The sequence below is a fragment of the Mytilus edulis genome, chromosome 8 (assembly GCF_963676685.1).
Source record: "Mytilus edulis chromosome 8, xbMytEdul2.2, whole genome shotgun sequence".
NCBI lineage: Eukaryota > Metazoa > Mollusca > Bivalvia > Mytilida > Mytilidae > Mytilus > Mytilus edulis.
This window is the reverse complement of record NC_092351.1, coordinates 33,915,093-33,932,290: the sequence shown is the minus strand read 5'-3', so window position 1 is coordinate 33,932,290 and position 17,198 is coordinate 33,915,093. Positions and strand designations below refer to the sequence as shown.

The 17,198-nt window shown below is 31.8% G+C and overlaps 1 protein-coding gene across 2 annotated transcripts; it reads left to right on the top strand.

Moving 5' to 3' along the window:
* The first annotated feature begins 1,987 nt into the window (after positions 1-1,987).
* Positions 1,988-14,990, top strand: LOC139485424 (uncharacterized). Of its 2 annotated transcripts, none has more exons than XM_071269899.1 (2): positions 1,988-2,286; positions 13,156-14,990. In XM_071269899.1, the coding sequence occupies exon 2, from the start codon at positions 13,169-13,171 to the stop codon at positions 14,861-14,863; it is 1,695 nt and encodes a 564-aa protein (XP_071126000.1). In that variant the 5' UTR covers positions 1,988-2,286; positions 13,156-13,168; the 3' UTR covers positions 14,864-14,990. The 2 variants fall into 2 exon arrangements, with proteins under 2 accessions (XP_071126000.1, XP_071126001.1); XM_071269900.1 differs by lacking the exon at positions 1,988-2,286 and adding an exon at positions 10,327-10,439.
* Positions 14,991-17,198: the final 2,208 nt, after the last annotated feature.

Genomic DNA, 17,198 nt, shown 5'->3' with positions numbered 1-17,198 from the left:
ATCTAAAATAGTGTTTTAACTTTTAACGGAAGTGCTATGACAGTTGTAGATAAATCTCTGCATCTTGGAATTCTATGATTAACATTTCATAAGAACTCTAAAAATGAAAAAAACTGAACAAACATTACAAAATCTAGGACAGCCGCCGAAAGTCTAATGTCAGCAGTACTACATGTTGAGAATGGGCTCGATCCTATTACTTCAATACATCTGATTAAAACTTGTATACAACCTGTTCTAACGTACGATTTAGAAGTTATCTTACAATTAGAAAAATTCCAAAAACAGTTAGGGGACGACCATTTGATATTCTTGGGGTGGGGGCAGGAAGATTTTGAAAATAGATAACTCAGCCTTGATAATCACAAAAATGAATGGTTTGTTCTGTGGTAGTTTGAAAATAAATAACCGGACTTACAATGCATTGGAAATAAATAAATCAGCAGGTCTATTCGAAAGTATGAGAAAGCACCAGATTCTTCATAAAATTCATCTTTTTCCCAAAAGAAAATCGGGGAAACATTTCCCAAAACTTTAATAATAAAACTATAAATATTATTTAGATATACTTCAAATGTCTGAAAATGGGTTTCATTTAACTTGAGGTGTATTGTCTCGGGAACACTTACCTCACTCTTATTACAGGGTATTAACCTACATTGAGGCTAATGGGCTCGTGTAGGAAATTTCAAAACCAAAAGCTTGTCTACATATCAAATTGTTTTCACGGAGAGCGTCTTGCTTTATCCTACATTTTGGTCTTTTGATGTTGTCTCTAAAACCTTAAGTCTTACACTGAATCTACACATTTTGCTTTGAGACCAAATATTTTCAAAAAATGATTAAAACAGAATTGCATTTTCAGATTAAGAAAGGGTCTAGGAAACACACAGAAAGCATGATTTATAGCTTCTTTGGGCCTTCAGCGGCTCCAAAACCCTTCAAAAAATGTGCATGGCGTCGTTCGGCGAACAATGTTTAGCAAAACGTTTTAAAAAGCCAATATATTCATTTCCTCAGAGGATGATGATTAATTCTGATTAAATGGTACATAACAGTTACATGTATTATTTATCACAAAAAAAACCGATTTAAAAATTGTATGTTTTTAAATATTGATATAAATATTTTTGTGAAAATAAAAAATCGGTCCCTTGATAAACTAAAAATGATAAATTTTGCTTCAACAGTGCAGAAAATAAGTCGTCTTAGTTTACAAAAATAAATAAATAACCATTCCAAAACAAATCCTCCCCCACCCGAATTATACAAATATAGTCTTTGTATGAGGTCGATACAAGGATATATTGACCTGAAAGAATTATATTGACTGAGGGCGAAGTCCGAGGTCGATATACTTCTTTGGGTCGATATATCCTGTATTGACCTCATACAAAGACTATATTTGTTATATTATTAATTTCCCGCCATGTTTGTATCAAAATCGTCATTTAGGTTTGTTGGAACTTTATAGATATTACATTGTCTCCTTGACAATAACAACATATTAGTTGTTATTTCATTTATTTTTTTTTGGACATCTTATGTATTTGAAGATTTTTTTTCGTCAAATAATCGATCACAGATATCATTTGTTTCAAAACGTTTACCAATATCCTGAAATTCATTACATGACGTCACAAAGTATATCGGTTTTTAGAAATTCTAAAAATAACCGTGCAATATGCTTTTTGCCGGTCAATATGCTTTTTGCTATCCGCCGTTTTCTCTCTACCTTCGAAAATATATTTTAACATGTGACTATCCCTAAACGAATCAAATTTGTTAAAATAAACGAATTAATAATATATCAAATGATCGACCCCTTACAGAACAGAATAATGTCATTACCAATATGTACACCAGACTCTAGTTTCATCCTGTCCGGGTTTGTTTGCCTATAGAAGCACAAATAGATCACGAAGCACTGATATTATTTAAAAATATGTGTAGGCGTATGCGTTACATATACATGATATAGCAAGATACCGATCTTAGACATTAAAAGAGAATGGGGTTATTTCAGTGATGTGATATGTTCATATTTTCGGAACATTGCCACTCACGTATCCCGTTGTTGTGCCGAGAGCATACCTAATATAATATAATCGTGTAGCGTTAAAATTGGTAAAAGCATGGTTATTTCATTGAGACGTTGATCATATGAAACATTGATATTTCTCTACTGTACTGATTAACCGATAACGTGTGTGTAACATAGTGTATATAGATGTAGGTCAACATTTACTACTCTAAATGAGGTTGTCTTAAAGTGGACGGAGAAAGGTAAGATACAACTGTTAATAGCTTATGATTAAACAATTGTCAAGTGTCTTAAGACATTGGACTCGGTGTTACATAATGGACCCACACAGGATTTTTTTTTAAATTCAGTGGTCCATATGAAAGTGTAATTCAAAAATTAAGAAATGTATAATTAAGAGCTATATTGTAATTTTGAATCAAATGTATTGAACAAAAATTGTATTAAAAAAAACTGATGTATTTAATAAATTTAGGTTAAACTGGTGAACAAGAGTTGCTTCGTATGCACAGGGAAGTAAATTGAGGACTTTCAAATTGTTTAAAAATAACTATAGTACTAAAAATTATTTGATCAATATTATGTCAATAAAAAACAGAGGTTCTTTTGCTAAATATAGATGTGGAGTAGCCCCACTAAAAAAGACACTGGAAGATATGAAAGAAAAGAAGTCTACGAGAAGACATGATTTAACTATAGGTCTATTATTAAATATGAACTTCGTGTCATTTTAAAATGCCCATTATATTCTTATTTGACAGCTCAAACAAATATAAATTATTTAATAAATAAAACAACACGTAAATAGAATAAGTATGACTACAAGTGTAGCAGCCTTTAATATCAATTACATTCACAATTCGTCAAACTAAAGGCCATCACTATAATTTCAGGCAAAACACTACCAATCCTATCATATAATAGAATATACAGTAACACCAACAAAATCTATCTACAAAAGAGGAAAAAATCATATTAATACAACGTCATATTTTTAAATACCCACATTGACAATAACCAAATCATAAAAGGGGTGGGTGGATGGGTAAACATAATAACAAACTGCTGCTTCGTTAACTTAAGGCAAACTTCAAATAACTTTATTTTCTCTGACGAACCCCTTATTATAAGTAATACTTAATCATGCTTTTCATGAATCTTATGAGCGCATATACCGGCATTACGGGTTTATGTCATCATATCTTATAGAACATAAAACACACACTATGTGCTTGATTCAAACACCCACACACGTGTTTATAGTAAACATTTACTGGAACATTACTACGTCATTTGACCAATCCATTAATAACTATATTTATAATTGATTTAAGACAAATTATGATGCATGAAGCTTTACTTTTTAATGAACGCTTTAACTCAATATTGAATTATTTCCCATAATTCAATCTCATAAGGCCAAAGGTTTGAGTTGGTTTCAAGTACTAGTAGTTAAGGATAAAATATAGAAAAAATATAATAATATTTTGTGTGTATGCGTGTAAGTTTACCTTGAATGTGTGTGTGTGTGTGTGTGTGTGTGTGTGTGTGTGTGTGTGTGTGTGTGTGTGTGTGTGTGTGTGTGTGTGTGTGTGTGTGTGTGTGTGTGTGTTTAGTCTTTGCTACCAGAATATACAATGTTTTAAACGTACGTTTGACATACCGCACAGTAGATTTAAAAAAATGCCTGAAATATAAAACTCACAGATACAGATTGTCATTTGGAAACAAAATATTTATATATTTGATATGGTTGTTCATATGCACTACAAACCAATAAAAGTCTAAAATGGCCTATATCTGTACTTGACTGTACTGATTTTTACCTGACCATTCTGAATTGATCTGAATTTTACTCAACATTACTCGACCCCAGTCTTAACCATACTAGACTGCACTGATTAGTACTTGACCCTTATCTTTGCCATTGCAAATAGTCTGAACTATTACTCGACCAGTCTGAAACAGTCTTAATCCATTCTCAACCTGCACTCGACCCATTTTTTCAGTCTAAACCATACTCGACCACAGGTCGGAACAATACTCAACCAGTCTGAACCATACTTCACCATTTACTGAGGGTAATTGAACATTTTGAAGGTGTTTCTTGTTTGGCATGTGTTTTTTTAATACTTAATTTTCCCAAGGATATGTATAGTAAGGCAAATACAAATCTTTGATTTTCCTGAATTCCTTAATGAAAAATATATAGGTTTCATGGTTACAAACAATAGTTATACATGAATAAGGTAATCGGACAAAAAGTCACAGGATATAAAGTCACAACTTTGATAGGACAAACAGTCGCAAATAATGTGTTGACAATTGATGGAAAAGAAATAAGAAAAAGACCTTGAAATATTTTCTTTTTATATTCATTTTTATGTGTAGGAAATTGTTCATAAGCCTTGATAGATTAAAAATTATTAAATTGTTATCATGCAACGGATATATTTCTTAGCACCATGAAGTCATTTAATACCAAGTAACTTTGACATTTTGTTTTCATAACAATAACTTGATCATAATGGATATTTATTGAAAAATTTTAATTACAAAGTTGCTTTATATATAATAGTTCAAGAAAAAAAAACATTTTTTTTAAATAAGTGTTTTCTTGTTCAATGAAAAATAATCTAAAAACTAAATTGTGACTTTTTGTCCTGTGACTTTCTGTCCTACATTTTAATATAATTATCTTTTTAATGAGATAACAACAGCCAACAACATACTGATATTGTTTAACATTATATTAGAATTATATCTTTTATTATAATTTGGGATATAGTATAAACAATTTATATATCAAAAAGGGATAAAAAAATTACAGAAATTAATAAAATTGTTTTTCTGATTAGTGGTGAAGTATAAAGTAATACCTCCTGATAAGGGCAAACTCATTAAAAGGATCACACCTGTTCAGAGAGTATTAAATTTTGAATAAATGTCGTTAAAAATTGAAACATCCTGTTTAACTTGAATCGCAGGGCCTTTTGAATTCACTAGATAAGTAATAAACGAGTTTTAGAAAGATGTGACTTATAGTTACATGTAAAACACACATGTACTGAGGTAATTGAACCTTATTTTTGAGAAAAAAAACTATTTAAATTTAATTGAAATAAATTTTTACTGTAACTTTGGAACACATTTTCTTTTTAAAAAGGTTATCAAGGATTGCTATGGAAGTTCTATTATCATGATTATATTAAATTCTGGGTTTAACAAAATAAAAAGTGTCATTTTTTTTATTTGTTAACTTGCTTTATATACTATTTTATATATATTTCAATAAAGAACAAGTCCACTGCAGAATCAGTAAATTACAACTGAAATGACACCATAAACCTATACTAAGGTCTAAATGGTGAAAATTGTCTAAAATTACAGGTTTTGGATGTCATCGATTCCACCGTTCCCGGTATGAAACAGTCCCTCACTACCGAACGTGAACTTGTGCTACGAACTAAAACCACTATCACACAGTTTTTACGTGTTATTACTAATAATGTCATTCATTCAATTTTGTATTATCTGTCTTGTATACACCTTTTGTTCATCTTTCTATAGTTACAAAAACATGTAAATTGCTCGGACTATGGCCATGGCAATTCGTTTCCTTAATGACCACCCTACGTCTATCTCCAGTAGTCCTGTATTATCAAACTCTAAATAAATCTTAATGTTACGCCTTATTTTACCCTTATATTGACTATTTTACTTATTGTGTCTGTTTAGTTAACGTATCAATGTAAATATACCAGAATTTGATGAGACTGTCATCAAAGTGAGAGGGTTAGCGCTATAAAACCAGGTTTAATCCACCATTTTTTACATTTGAAAATGCCTGTACCAAGTCAGGAATAGGACAGTTCTTGTCCATCCGTTTTTGATGCGTTTTGTTATTTGATTTTGCCATGTGATTATGGACTTTCCGAATTGATTTTCCTCTTAGTTAAGTATTTATGTGATTTTACTTTTTACAATGACAATGTATGTCTCTCATCTTCAATAACTAATTGGCCAGCTAATTTATATTAAAGATATATGTATGATTTCCTTTGATACAAATCTCCACCAGACATCAAATATCGTAGCAGTTAGCAAATATGGGTAAACAGCCTTCAACAATGAGCATATATACCATGTAGCAAGCTATACACCCTTTGCTTCTTTGTTGAAACTACAGGTATGAATTGCTGTTGTTTATAACTGCAATCCTTTATATAACGAGAAAACTAACGGCCTAATTTATGTACAAAAACATTAACGAAAAAATATTTGCCAAAATAAACATTTTCCGAAACATTTTTTTTAAATAAGTGTTTTCTTGTTCAATGAAAAATAATCTAAAAACTAAATTGTGACTTTTTGTCCTGTGACTTTCTGTCCTACATTTTAATATAATTATCTTTTTAATGAGATAACAACAGCCAACAACATACTGATATTGTTTAACATTATATTAGAATTATATCTTTTATTATAATTTGGGATATAGTATATACAATTTATATATCAAAAAGGGATAAAAAAATTACAGAAATTAATAAAATTGTTTTTCTGATTAGTGGTGAAGTATAAAGTAATACCTCCTGATAAGGGCAAACTCATTAAAAGGATCACACCTGTTCAGAGAGTATTAAATTTTGAATAAATGTCGTTAAAAATTGAAACATCCTGTTTAACTTGAATCGCAGGGCCTTTTGAATTCACTAGATAAGTAATAAACGAGTTTTAGAAAGATGTGACTTATAGTTACATGTAAAACACACATGTACTGAGGTAATTGAACCTTATTTTTGAGAAAAAAAACTATTTAAATTTAATTGAAATAAATTTTTACTGTAACTTTGGAACACATTTTCTTTTTAAAAAGGTTATCAAGGATTGCTATGGAAGTTCTATTATCATGATTATATTAAATTCTGGGTTTAACAAAATAAAAAGTGTCATTTTTTTTATTTGTTAACTTGCTTTATATACTATTTTATATATATTTCAATAAAGAACAAGTCCACTGCAGAATCAGTAAATTACAACTGAAATGACACCATAAACCTATACTAAGGTCTAAATGGTGAAAATTGTCTAAAATTACAGGTTTTGGATGTCATCGATTCCACCGTTCCCGGTATGAAACAGTCCCTCACTACCGAACGTGAACTTGTGCTACGAACTAAAACCACTATCACACAGTTTTTACGTGTTATTACTAATAATGTCATTCATTCAATTTTGTATTATCTGTCTTGTATACACCTTTTGTTCATCTTTCTATAGTTACAAAAACATGTAAATTGCTCGGACTATGGCCATGGCAATTCGTTTCCTTAATGACCACCCTACGTCTATCTCCAGTAGTCCTGTATTATCAAACTCTAAATAAATCTTAATGTTACGCCTTATTTTACCCTTATATTGACTATTTTACTTATTGTGTCTGTTTAGTTAACGTATCAATGTAAATATACCAGAATTTGATGAGACTGTCATCAAAGTGAGAGGGTTAGCGCTATAAAACCAGGTTTAATCCACCATTTTTTACATTTGAAAATGCCTGTACCAAGTCAGGAATAGGACAGTTCTTGTCCATCCGTTTTTGATGCGTTTTGTTATTTGATTTTGCCATGTGATTATGGACTTTCCGAATTGATTTTCCTCTTAGTTAAGTATTTATGTGATTTTACTTTTTACAATGACAATGTATGTCTCTCATCTTCAATAACTAATTGGCCAGCTAATTTATATTAAAGATATATGTATGATTTCCTTTGATACAAATCTCCACCAGACATCAAATATCGTAGCAGTTAGCAAATATGGGTAAACAGCCTTCAACAATGAGCATATATACCATGTAGCAAGCTATACACCCTTTGCTTCTTTGTTGAAACTACAGGTATGAATTGCTGTTGTTTATAACTGCAATCCTTTATATAACGAGAAAACTAACGGCCTAATTTATGTACAAAAACATTAACGAAAAAATATTTGCCAAAATAAACATTTTCCGAAAAAAAATAAAAAATCATATAGTAACGTTTTGTCCTTTAATTCTTTTTTTGTGACTTTCTAACCTATATCGTCTAATTGTTATCTTAATCCAAACAGCACAATTTGGCTGTGGTGTATCATGTTTAAATAAATGCCCATAAATTATAATAGTTTTCAATTATTAAAGATTGAATTATGCAAGAAAAAGTGTCTGATTTCTATCACTTTTATACACCTTTCTTTTTTACACAAAGTTGTCGATACGTAAATTGGATACCTTGCATTTCAATACCAGCTTATTATCAACTTGCTGAAAGATCTCCTACATGTAGTAAACAGGGAATCTGTTATAATTGAAAGCCCCTGTCCTAAATTATTCAATTTGTCGTTCTGCATTATATAGGTGTAAGAAAGACGCACTCAATCAGGCTAACGCCCTTAATGTTTATATAATATATACTTTAAAAAAAAAAAGATGAGGTACATGTATGATTGCCAGATGCGATATATTTCCACTCAAGACACAATCTGTTAAAGTAAGCAGTCATACTTTCAACGCTGAAAACTATAAAGGGACCAAAAATTACTAGTGTAAAACAATTTTAACCAAAATATTCAAAAAACGGCATAATTTATATACAAAATGAGAAGAAAAAATATCTAATAAATATATGAAATATATATATGATAGGTTAAGATCCAACACTGCTATTTTCGCAACACATTTCGGAGTTTACGTCCTTGTAGCACATACCCTATAAATTGCCCCGCTTGATGATTATACGTTGTTGTTTCCTATAGAGAAATTAATAAATACATTCTTTTTCCTCGATTTAAATTAATTTTAACATCCTCATAAAAAGGTACAATATCATAAAATCAATTTTGTGAAGAACGGTGAAATTTTAGTTACCCCAACAGAGATTTGACACACTCTAAATCTTTTCCTTTTTTTCCAAACACAAAATTCAAGAATCCCTTATTTTCTCAACTATCTTCATGAGAGTTGCTGCTCTCGTAAATATTAGCACTTGAAAACGTAATCTAAATATGTTTAATTAAATTTTTGATGTTACTTTTCTTAAATATTGTAAATGAATATGCATTATCATATCATTTAACTTTTCATGTTTTCTATATAAATGAGTAGGTCCGGTAAGAGCCGATTTGGCCTCAAATTTCAGTTTCATCTGACGAAAAATTTTGGACACTTTTTAAACACTTGAGTGTCTATTTCAGTTGATTCAATTAGTTAATGTGAAAGATTTTAACTGATTAAGTCATTAAGAACACTCCGATTCAAGCTTAAATATGAAAAATCTAACCAATATGCCAAAAAAAATCTCACTTTTCAGATGGGTTTTGTCAAAAATGAAAGTGGCGCATCCGTGTTCATCCTCAACCTTTATATATGTTATGTATTATCTTCAAATACAACTTACATTTAAATATTAAGAATGAACACAAATGCGGCCACTTTCATATAAGACGGAAACCGTCTAATATTTAACTAAAATGCTAAAATTGTGAAAATTTCAGTAATTCAGCATGACTTAATGGTGCTAGTATCCGATATATGTGCATTATATTGTCCAAAAAAGGCCCATATTTATAAAGCAGAAGCATTCTTCTTTTTTAATGAATAACTAAAAGTTGACAATTTTGTAAAACTGCTATATTTTGGGGCCTACTCCTTTCTAGCCAAGGGAAACAGTTCCTAAATTGATGAAATGCAATCGATACATGTAGATACAAAATATAGGTCTAGGTTGGTTAAGACTTCGTCGAGTATGGTTCACACTGGATCGAGTATGGTCCAGACTAGGTCTAGCACGGTTCAGACTAGGTCGAGCATGGTTCAGACACGTATAAAATGGTTGAGTATTGGTCGAGTACAAGTTCAGACTGTAAAGTATGGTTCAGACTACAGTCGAGTATCATCAAGAAAATTTAAGACCGATTCAGTAAAGTCGAGTACAGATCCTATATCTTTACTCGACTGTACATTTCAGACTTGTACAGGTTTGTAGTGATGCGTTGAAAAGTAAATTTGCAACATATTAATACTTTTTGTGTATGCATCTTAGTTTACTTTGAATGTTTGTGTGTTTAAACCTTGCAATCAGGTCCATTTTAAAATTTTACATGATGAACAAGAAATAGAAAAAAATGCCTGTTATATAAAACTAAGTTAACTTACCAAAAAAAACAGAATATGCATGATTTGGTAACAAGATATCTATTTGTTAGATTTGTTTGTTCATAAGCGTTCAACTGTAAATTGTGCAAACCTCTACTTTTTAAATTATATGTATAAAACGATACATTATGAATAAATTTACCATTGCTTGGATCGTTGACTTCCCTGTTCAAACGCCTTCAACAATTATATAGTATGGTAAGAATATTTTTGATATTTCACTCTCTTTTTTGTTAATTATCAACTGTGCAAAATACGTTCAGAAATTATTTCATGGTCAGAATAAAAGTAGCGGATTATACCAGTGGGACTTCAAGCTCATAAGTCGAAGAGAAACTGACCACGCCATGGCAAACAAAATCGAAATGACACGCAGCTATACGCAAAATACAGAGAAAACTTAAAACTGAGCAACCTAAACCCGAACAATAACCTCTTCTCATAGATTATTCGGAAAGGGCACTCAGATCTTGCTCGAAATTTGACAACCGTGTATGTGCTGCTGAACAGGTTGGGGATAACCCGCCAAATGGGGAACTATTCCTCAATTGAGTACCAATTCCTCATTTGGGTAATCATTTCATAGTGCTAAAACTCAATTTTCTATTAATGGGTCTTTTAAGGTAAAATGACACAAATGTATAGAAAATGGAACAACTTCTCTCAAAGAACTATAGTTTTATTATGGATTTTTAAAAAGTTAGAAGCCTAGAAAATAGTCAAATTTTCTGATTTTTCATAGGTTTGTATCTTCTCAGTAAATCAAAATAAGGATAATTATCTTTAGGAAAATTAGCTGCATTTTATGAATATGTGCCATTTTAAGAAATAAACCTCAGTTAAGTAATAATTTTTTTTAGCAGTACAAAATGATTATTCAAATGAGGGATTGTTACTCATTTGGGGAACAGTTCTCCATTTGATGGGTTGTCCTCAACCTGCTCAAAAAGGTACAATTTCTGGGATAAATCTCTTTCTATGAGTCACACTAGAATAATAGAAATGAGATTTATAGACCGTTTCTAACTCAGTTTACATTATACTGCATAAAATTAGGCATCACATTTCAGTGTAGAAGTAATTTAAAAGCGTTGCATATGATATGGTTAAAACTTTTTTTTCAAACAATCAATAACTTATGGGTGTGGTAGGATTTCAACAACATGTTACATTTAGGTCTTGCTTTGAATTCCAAATTAGTTACCAGTGTACAATTTTCGATGATAAAATCAAAATTATTTTAATAAAAACAGCTCGCATATTTAACAGGATCTACTTACATTACCGGAGCACTTGCTATTAACCCTTGGTTTAGCTGGTGGTTGGGTTTGTTTTGATGTTTTTGCAATGGCGTTGTCATTTTGTTTTTGACTTATGAGTTTGAATGCTCCTTTTGTATCGTTCGCCTGTACTTTGAGAAAATTTCTTCTGTTCTAAGGTTTGATTGCGATCACTTAGTTGTGTAATGTTATTCAAAACGGACTTAAGGTTTCGAATTTGCTGTAAAAACTTTAATAAAAGAAATCACGACAAAATTTGAGAATTAACTCTGTGCTAGAATTTACAACGATGATTGATCCCGAAATAATTTCTAGTTTAACTTTGTTGTATTGGAACATTTCAACGTTCAAAAAGTGGCGATAGAAACAATGAATAAAACGAAAAAAAGAGAACCCTGCTTTAATTGTATAAGATACGTCGGGCTATAAACAAAAACATGTTCGAGCAGAATAAGTGTTAAACCTTCGCAGGATCACTATAATCAAACATATCAATTTTACTTAGATTAAGACAGTGTTAGCTGCTTATACTACATGTGCATTCTTAGCGTAAATGACTCACATAAAACAAGAACCAATAAGCATCGATAAAAAAGTTCTTGAAGGCAAACTCACAGCCAACGAAAACAATATAAACGTTTTCTCACTGATTAAAGTATTAATCAGTATACATGCAATGGATTTTGTGTAAAAACGCCACAAACAGTTTGAGAGATGCATGATCATGTTCGACCATGTACAATACTAAAATATAGATAAACAGTATATAATACCATTTCTAAGTTTCTGACATTCTCTGTCTCTGTTTATTTGTTTACTATGAAAATTTGTATTCACACCGATGAACTGTAAAGTTCAAGGTAATAAAGAATTTGAAAAGTATTATGTAATATATGATTTTACAAATAAACAGACTAAAAATTACCTTATTTCCATCGGAAAACGACGAAAATCTAGAGCAATTCGACGCGTGTATATAGGGACAATTAATTGGCAGTATCCTTGACTAGTTATTATAAAAATCAATTCGAGCCGAGTTTTGTTTAAACGATACATAAAATAAGTAATGGTGACTGTTAATCTTCTTTTCTTGTTTTAGTTTTCATAGGTAACTTAATTCTACACTCAGCTTAGTTTTCCATTCTGATTATATATATTAGTACATATTACAATTTACTAATAGACCACTTTCGAGTTCATCCGTCACCGGCAAAAACTCGTCAATTATGCACGCCTTTATGACGTCATTTACCAGATAGAGGGGGTCGCCTGTATCCCTGCACTATTTACGTTCATCAAGCGTCTTAGTGAACGTCTTTGTGCAGGATAAACTAGAAATAATGGTTGCTCTGTAGGTACTTACTGACAATTCCCTAATGACAGCAGTGTTGATTGTTAATTTTGAGAATTCAATTTGCCGAATAATTCGTATAATATAGAATTATAGTTTTCCAACCACTCGCTCAACATTGGAAGGGAAGTGACGACGCCCCAAAACGCACAAATGACGGTGATAAAAGCGCGTATAATTGACGAGTTTTTTCCGGTGACGGATGAACTCGAAAGTGGTCTATTGTGAAAAATAAGTATATCGATACTGCACCTGCAATACTACTTTCACAAATACATTTCAGATATAGAAGGAGAATGGCATCATCGGGTGCAGATATCTGCACACTCTGCAAGGAGGAGGATATATCCAGTAATGCAATCACATGGTGTACAGAATGTGAAGTATTTCTTTGTACAGACTGCGAAAAACATCACAAAAGATCAAAGGCATCTAAAGAACATAGTACAATGTGTACTGTTGATTATCACAAATTACCACAATTTATGCTGGAAACGAGCAACCGGTGCCAAGACCATGACAAAAAGTATGAACTTTATTGTGCTTTTCATTCATGTCCTTGCTGCATTCATTGTATCGCCAATAAGCACCAAAAGTGTCAAGACCTGAAACCCCTTGATGATATTTTGAAAGATTTCAAATCATCTGCTGCTGTCCCGTTACTTAAAAAAGATTTACAAGATTTGCGAGAGAGTTTCGAAGAAGTATTGAAACACTTAAGGGACAAAATCAAAACAATCGATATTCAAAAAACAAATGGCATTCAAGAAGTAAGGACAACGCGCAAATTACTAAATGATTACTTCGACAAATTAGAGAAGGAAATCCTTACCGACTTAGAATCACAACATTCGAAATTGGCAACAGACATGGAGGCACTGGTTCAACAAACGGAAAACCGCGCAGAACTGATTGATAAACTACAGGAAGACTTTTCTACAATGACTAAGCATGCAACTGAAGTGCAAACATATATCGGCCTACGTGAAATCGAAAAAACTACATCACAAGCAGCAAAATACTTGGATGAGTTAGAGAGTAGCAGCCAGTTCAATGATGTGGAGATATCCGTTTCTACTACTGTAAAGTCCATTTTACAAGATGTCAAATCCTTTGGAAATATATCTGTCAAATCATCAAGGAAAATTTTCCAAACCAAGACTGGAAGAAAAGATCAAGCCCAACATTTAGTTCCAACGGTTCATGGAATAGAGCAAATACAGCCTACTCTTTTGAACAGTTTAAGTGTTCCTAACGGTGAAATCCTTCAAATAATAACCAGTCGAATATTACCGGATGGTACATTATTACTTTTTCATGAGAAAAAGAATAGCATGATGGTTCAGTACAATAGTGATGGCACCTTTATGAAAGAGCTGATGACATTCGAAGAACAACCATATGATCTATGCTTTGTTAAGGATAATACAGTAGCTGTCACTTTTTATGGATCTACAAGATTGCTCCTGGTTGATATAGAGAAGATTCAACTTTTGAAAACCATTGAACTTGCTTCTAACTGTTACGGAGTTTCTAGTGATAGTGAAGTTATCGTAATCAGCCATAAACGGGGTAGTAAAATTATAATACTGAACCTAAAAGATATGACCCAAAAAGTTTTAGAAGAAATTCGTGTCCATCGTATTTCACTGTTTAATGGGAAAATTTATGGCACTTATTATTATGAAGACAGAGTTGACTGCTACAGAATAACTGGTGAACATCTATGGACATTTACTCACGAGGATATATATCAACCAGAGGGAATAGCAGTAGATATGAACGGGTTTGTTTATATAACTTCTCGTGGGAAAAATAGAATCGTGGTCCTGTCGTCAGATGGTAAAACAAGTAGAACAGTTTTGTGTGAGGATGACGGAATGATGGAACCGTATGCCATTGACATCAACAAAGAATTAGGAACCATGCTGGTTACTTGCACGAATTGGGATGTGATTAACAAGGGTGGTGCTTTCATTTTCAAAATATAATCTAAGAAGTTAAAAAGATATTGAAAGATAAACTTTAATACCAATGATAGAAATATTACTTAGATTGCTTTCAAGCTAGATTGATTTGTTTACAAAAAAATATCTTTATTAAATCACAAAGAAATCAGTTCTGCGATTATTATGCCACACGGAACAAATTTTCGTATGATATAATGTTTTTACCCGTTCGTCCGTCAGTCCTGTTCTTGTCATCACACTCTTCTGTAACAACACGACATAATTTCATGTAACTTTTTATCTTCATAGGACATAATATGTCACGGTGAATATGTAGATGTGCATATAGAGAGAAAATTAAGAATCAATTTTGTTTCAAGGAGTTATGCTCATTTGAACTTAAAATTTTGATCTAAATATATTTCTGTAGTCGTTTTTCAACTCAACTCCTCTAAAACAATACAACAGAATTTAATGAAACTTAGAAGATAATAAGGAGATAATATCTAGAAATTAGAATCACAAAATTATCGAAATCCGGAAAATTCATAACGGAAAGTCCCTTATTTAATGGCACAATCAAAAGCTCAAACACATTAAACAAATGGATAACAAATGTCACAAGCAGTTTTAAGTAGAAAATGGTGGATTTAACCTGACTTTATAGCTAGTTAAACCTCTTATTTGTATGACAGTCGCAAAAAAATACATTAAATTGACAACTAAGCAAACAGTCACAAAAGGTTAAAAATGCCAAAATAGGTGTACAACAGTCAACTTTGTGTTATAAACTTAATGACTTTACAAATAAACTAAGGAATAACAAAGAAACATAAAAGGGCATATAGACAAGCACATAAGCAAAAATTAAACACAAGAATACAAAAATTGACCTTGCACAAGGATGGATGTATAACTACCGAGCTATAACAAATGGATATCATCAAACATAGACTAAACAGTAAAAGTAACATTCAAAAAGACAAATAATACGATAACACGTTACGTTAAGATGATAAACAACGTAAGTACACATAATCAATACTTCAAGACCATCGAGGAATATTTTTGAAGTTTATACAGAATATTTATCAACTAGGTCTTGGTACCGTTCAAAGATTTTTTTACAGAAAGGACGATACGTTCTTCGACATACCCCTGGTTCGTTTACTTTCTGCTCAGACACTGGTGACGTTTTGCTAAGTCTGAGCTCACTACAAGTTCAAGATGGTCCCTACCGAGGGTCAGAGAGGAATTCTCTTCAAAATGTCTTTTATAAGTGAGAAGTTTTCATTACGTCCACAATGTAATGTCTGTGTATACGATATAACAGAATGTGTGCACAGGGGCAGCTGAAGGACGCCTCCGGGTGCGTAAATTTCTCGCTGCATTGAAGACCTGTTGGTTACCTTCTGCTGTTGTCTGTTCTATGGTCGGGTTGTTGTCTCTTTGACACATTCCCCATTTCCATTCTCAATTTTATTATACACTGTTTATATCTAGTCGATAAAATGATTGCAGTCAGTATAGAAAACACAGTATTGAATATACAAAGAGATAGAACTCAAATGACATATAAAAAAAATTAACACAAGGTACCAAGCATTAACCAACGGTCTCAGTAATTGGTCAATTGGTTTGAGTCGGGACAGTAATGAATACATATATTAGTGTCTTCTAAAGATCTTTTGCCAACACCAACCGCCTAGCTAGTGTGTCAACTTTTATGTTCCTGTCTAACATAATAGTTTAATAACAGAATACTAAACAAACAAATGATGGGCACTCTTCTGTAAAAATGTTTTTTTCTAATAAATTGGATTTGAGTCCAGCAACACCAATCTAAATTGACGCAAAACGTTCTTGAGATATTCTTCCGCATGCGTTAACACAACGTTCGGTACGTGTGCATAGATATTATCAATGATTTTTACCTATATATAATATATGTATTTCTAACGACAATAACATTTTCATATTATTAATTTATGATCCAAACACAAATATTTTTATCAGTATACATGGAAGCAAGGAACTTATAACAAGCGGCTGATGGATGATACCAGGGCTAATATGGAAAAGACATGTTATAATCTATTTATCACATATTTAAGTTTTGCAACAATTTAATGAAACAAAACGTTTTAAAAAAATTCACAAAAGTTTTATCACATTTTCATTTTAGTTTTTATCATTTACTCCATAGAAATTTATTGTCACATTTCCACTTATTTTAGAATACACAAACGCGAGAATTTTGGAAAATGGCAATACACAAACGCGGGAATTTTGAACCGTCATTGTTCGCCATTGTCGTTAAGGACGCAATGACGTTACGTCATTTGGAGGGCACAATATCAATATACTCTTTTTTGCC